This window comes from Eulemur rufifrons, chromosome 20, assembly GCF_041146395.1.
Source record: "Eulemur rufifrons isolate Redbay chromosome 20, OSU_ERuf_1, whole genome shotgun sequence".
NCBI lineage: Eukaryota > Metazoa > Chordata > Mammalia > Primates > Lemuridae > Eulemur > Eulemur rufifrons.
Genome location: NC_091002.1, coordinates 21,372,496 through 21,377,292, shown reverse-complemented (window position 1 = coordinate 21,377,292; position 4,797 = coordinate 21,372,496). Strand labels below are relative to the sequence as shown.

Genomic DNA, 4,797 nt, shown 5'->3' with positions numbered 1-4,797 from the left:
TATGCTGTAGAGCCTGGTTCTGGGCTGGACTGCCTGGGTTTGAATCTCAGCTCTCATACCTGCCGGCTGTGACCGTGGCAATTTGGTTAAGCTTTCTGTGCCTCAGTTCCTTGTCTGTGAAGCGAGGAGGACGCCAGTGCCTGCCATCAGACTGTGCGGGGAGCACGTGAGATTGGCAGTCTGTGGATGCTTGGTAAATGTGAGCTATTTTTTTTTTATTATGCCTTGTAATACCACTTTGGGGAATGTAACTATGTAAAACATAAAAAATTAGGCTGAAGATAAAAGAAAATTTACATGCAGACCAGGATGGGGGAATTTTATTGTATTTGCCAAGGAAAGAGTAGGTCAGAAATAAGAGAGGATTAACTGGGTCCAGTTGTGATTTGGCTACAGGTAGCCTAAGCCACGGGAGGAGTCTTCATCCTTGGGAATTCCGGCTGCAGAAAGAAAGATAGCGCTCAATCCGGGGGGTTGAAGTAAGAGTGAGTTAGGGCAGGGCACCTAGAGCCAGGGTGATGGCTACTCTGGCAGCAGGAGGTGGCTGTTTGGGTTCCAAAGGAGGCAGCGTGGGGTGGAGGGAAGGAGGCTTGTGTGTGTTAGCAAAGTGGATCCCAGTGCCAGCTCCTGCTTTGCCAACTGGCCCCCACCGAGACCCTGGGCCAGTCACTTCCCCTTGAAGAAGCCACCTCCAATCCCCAGACGGGATCAGCTTCCTCCAGCCTCCCACTCACCACACCGCTAGCCTCTTCTCACTGATCACAGATTGAGTAACTGACGGTATGAGAACTTGTTTAGTTCCCGGCTGCCTCAGTGCACTATGAGTTCCACAAGAGCAGGGGCCACTGCTGTCCTGTCACTGTTATACCCCAGCCCAGAGCGGGCATGTCGTGGCCACTGGATGGTGGTGGGAGGATGGTTAAACCTGAACCTCGGTTTCCTTGCAGGGCTATTAGGCGGACACGGGGTGTTGGAGTGCAGAAGTGTGCCCTCTCTCTCAGGCACGCTGCACTCCACAGGCATAAACTCGTCCCTATTTCTGTGCTCTCTCGCCCACCAGTCATGTCCTGGTGTTTGCAGTTGAGCTGGAGGGGGAACAATAGCTGTAGTGGCCTCCAGGCTGCTTCCTGCCAGCTCTGTGATCCGGAGCTCTGGTTTTTAACCTGAGGGAACAAAGCCTGTGTTCTGAGGACCGGCCCATGGGGCCATCCAGCCTACCAAGCCCATAGCAGGTGGATGATTGCCTAATCCCACGTGACAGGCACAGACGAGGCATTCTTCTTAGAGATGTTACTTTAGAATCCTAGCCTTGGGGACCTTAGAGGTGGTCAGAATGGACCCCTCCTTTCATGGAGGAGGAAGCTGGGAAGGCTGCTGGGAGCAGCTAGTGGGTTGCAGACGCAGGCCTGGGGCTCAGGTGTCGAGGCCGCCTCCCCGCCTGGTTCTCACCTCTCCTGTCATCTGCGGCAGGCCTGCTGCTGCTTGTGTCTCCGCAGGGCTGGACAGAGTGAGCTCGCTGGGCTCAGGGTTTCTAATTAAGTTGGAAAGAAGGTGAGACAGCACATGGAGAGCTCTGTTGGGAAGGGGATTTGCTTAATATACCGGTCCAGAAGTGCCAGGCAGAGTCATGCTGGGACACGCTTGTGCTCACAGTTTAAAATTAGGCTGTAAAAACCAACAGAGTTTCTCCAAACAGTTGTGTCATTCTTGGGAAACGTTTGTCCATGGAGTGGAGTTTTGCGGGAAGAAGTTTAGGAGGTAAAACAGGTCTTGGGCCTGCAAGTCCCTGACCTGGGGCCAGCTGCTGCCCCTTCCTTGCCTCGCTTTTCCTCTTCTGTAAAATGGGAAACCTCATCTCTGATCTTCCCTGACCCCCAGTGGGAATGTGAGGGCCAGGGAGATGGGGAACAAAGATTGTCACTGGCTCTCTTCTGATGACAGTGTGTTAGCACACTCCCAGGGTGTGGGAGGCTGGTTTGTCTTAGGTTTTATAGTTCTTTGGAGGGATTCAGGGCTTGCCTCTCAGATCACCTGCATCAGGATCCTCTGGGACACTTGATTCAGCTTTCTGGGTCCTATCCCAGAGCTATAGCGTGAGTAATGTCTTCGGGCGCAGAGGCTGAGCCTGGCCTCTGGCTACACACTGGGGAGACAGCAGTGGATGAGGTGCAGTCTCCATTGCACAGTTTCTCCCCTTCCTCTAGTCCTTCATGTGTGTAAAGAGGGACTGTGTTCTCGGTTTGCTTAGCAGAGCTCCACACCTTTAGAGAGGGGGGGATTCTTTCCCATTCCTGGCAAGGGAAGGAGGCCCTGAGGTCCCTAGATACACACACACACACACACACACACACACCCTACCTGTGCTTCTGCAGCAGGGCCACCACGCCGCTCTCCAATGCCATTTGCTTTTGTTCTGCCCACACACCGTCTACCTGACGACCATGCCGCACCCTTGCTCCTTGCTCCTGGTTTCTCTCTCTGTGTGGTTAGAAAAAGAGAAATAGCTGAGGTCGCTATTTGGGTAGGATGTGGAAGGGCAGGATGTGGAATATGCCCATTCCAATATCTGGTGTGGACTCTTCTACCCACCTGAATTAGATTCAGCAACACTTAGGGAGGCAGTATAGGTAGCAGGGAAGAGTACAGCAGTACCAATGTACACAGTTGCGAAATGTCTCCCCACAGATTATTAAATATGAGGGAGAAAATATTAGCTTGACAGAGGAGAAACCTGGCAGACACCATGTTAACCAAGTGATCAAAGTTACCATCCACCAATATTGGGACAAATTGACATCCTGTGACTCCTGATACCATGCACTGAGAAGGACACAAGACCACTTCTGTGAACGCACAACCTGAATCGAATCATGAGGATGTGTACAACAAATTCAGCATGAGGAGCATTCTGTAAATCATTAGCCTTTACTAATCAAAATGTCAATGTCATGAAAGGCTGAGGAGCTATTCCAGATTAAAAGAGACATGACAACTAAATAGAACCCATGATCCTAGATTGGATCCTGGATTAGAAAAAGAAATAATTGTTATAAAAGACATTTTGGGACAACTGGTGAAATTCACATATAGATTATAAGTGATAATTACACTGGGATTGTGTAAGGGGACGTCCTTTTGTTAGCTGTTGGAAGACACATGCAGAAGGACCTAGGGGTAAAAGGTCATGATGTCTACAATTTCCTCTCAAATGGTTCCACAAAAATGATGATACTAATAAATGTGTCTATGTGTTTGTGTGTGTACAGAGTTATATCTAGCTACAGAGTGTAAGCACATATAGAACAACGTCAGGAATTAGAAGGGTATATGGAAGTCCGTGGTAACATTGTTGCAACGTTTTTGTAAGCTGGACATTTTTTTCAAAATAAAAACTAAAAAATGTGCAGGCTGTAGGGTCAGGCTGTTTGGATCCTAACTCTGCCACTCTTGGGTTCTATGTCCTTTAGAAGCTGCTGTTATGGCTCTATACAATGTGATAGGAGTCCCTACTTTGTAGGGTCGTTACAAAGATCAGAAGAGAAACTGTGCATAATGGCTGACGCTACCAAGGGCTTCCTGTGTGTGCGGCACTGTCTGTAAATGTCCCAGCGCAGAGCCTGTGTTTCTGGCACAGAGTCATGATCAGACTGTACCCACCGTCAGTATCGTCACCATAGGAGCCCAGCCTGGGAAGGAGCACATGGTAGGTGCAGAGGTAAGTTGAGGTTTAACACAGGGGCCCGTCTGCCATGGAAGGTTCAGAAATGATAGTTGCTGTGCCACTGAAGAGACCAAACTCGGTCCCTGGCCTTTTGCAGGGGGGCTTCCAAACTCGGATGCACACGGGTGTGGGAAGAAATCACTAGAACTTCTGCTCACCCGTGCTGCCTGGTCATGATGTCCTGGAGCAGCTTGCGGGCGGACAGCTGGCCCAGCACCTTCCGGTAGCTGTTGGTGAAGATGGCATCTGCGTACCGCCGTGTCCTGTGCCGAAGGAGTCAGGGGTCAAAGGGCGGTGTGGGGGCCGGGCGAGAGGACAGCGGGGGCTGCACTCACCATGTCTCGGCAAGATCCTTCTGTTGCCCTTTGTCCCACTCACCCCCAGAGAGACTCGGACCCTGGCTGAGCTGAAGAAATAGCCGGGCCAGTGGATGGCTTGATCCTGCATCCCCTAACGCCCGCCCCAGGGCAGGGACGCTTGGGGGTGGCGGGAATCCAGGTGCTGCTTACCTGAGGGGCAGGGAGGGGGGCAGGGAGCAGTGGGAGCCGCTGCTGAGGGTGAGGATCACGAAGAGGAACACCCAGAGCGGCATCCTTCACCCCTGGGTGGCACCTGCAAAACAACAGGAGGGGAAGGTCGGGCACAGCCTTGGTTCTTGTCCTTTGGAAGCTGTGGGTTGGGAAAAAGAACCCAGACTCAAGTTCAAGGGTTCAAATTCTGCCTCTATCAGTCACCAGCTCTGCCTTCATTTCTCTGTCTGTGAAACGGGCATGATAAAGTTCCCCTGCAAACCTCATAGGGTTGAACAGAAAACCAATGATGATGTAAGGCACTAGGGGTGGGATTTGGGCCTCAGCAAGGGATGAGGAGGAGAAAGCACCTTCCCGGGGGTGGGGGTCCCTCCGTCACCCCCATCCAGCGTGGCACTCACAGCAAGGAGCAAGGTCAGCTCTAAGTCAGACAAACCCGAATTCAAATCCTGGCTCTGCTGTCACTAGCTGTGTGTCCCAGGACAAGTGGCTTCACCTCTCTGGGCTTCCCCAACCATAAAATGGGATTGGTAACTATACTTCCTG

The 4,797-nt window shown here is 51.6% G+C and overlaps 1 protein-coding gene across 1 annotated transcript; it reads right to left on the bottom strand.

The window, feature by feature from the left end:
• Positions 1-292: 292 nt before the first annotated feature.
• On the bottom strand, positions 293-4,336 carry GHRH (growth hormone releasing hormone). The gene is made up of 4 exons (XM_069496297.1): positions 4,231-4,336; positions 3,880-3,984; positions 2,359-2,478; positions 293-440 (listed from the first exon to the last, which is right to left on the bottom strand). The coding sequence occupies exons 1-4, from the start codon at positions 4,311-4,313 to the stop codon at positions 422-424; spliced, it is 327 nt and encodes a 108-aa protein (XP_069352398.1). The 5' UTR covers positions 4,314-4,336; the 3' UTR covers positions 293-421.
• Between the last annotated feature and the right edge of the window lie 461 nt (positions 4,337-4,797).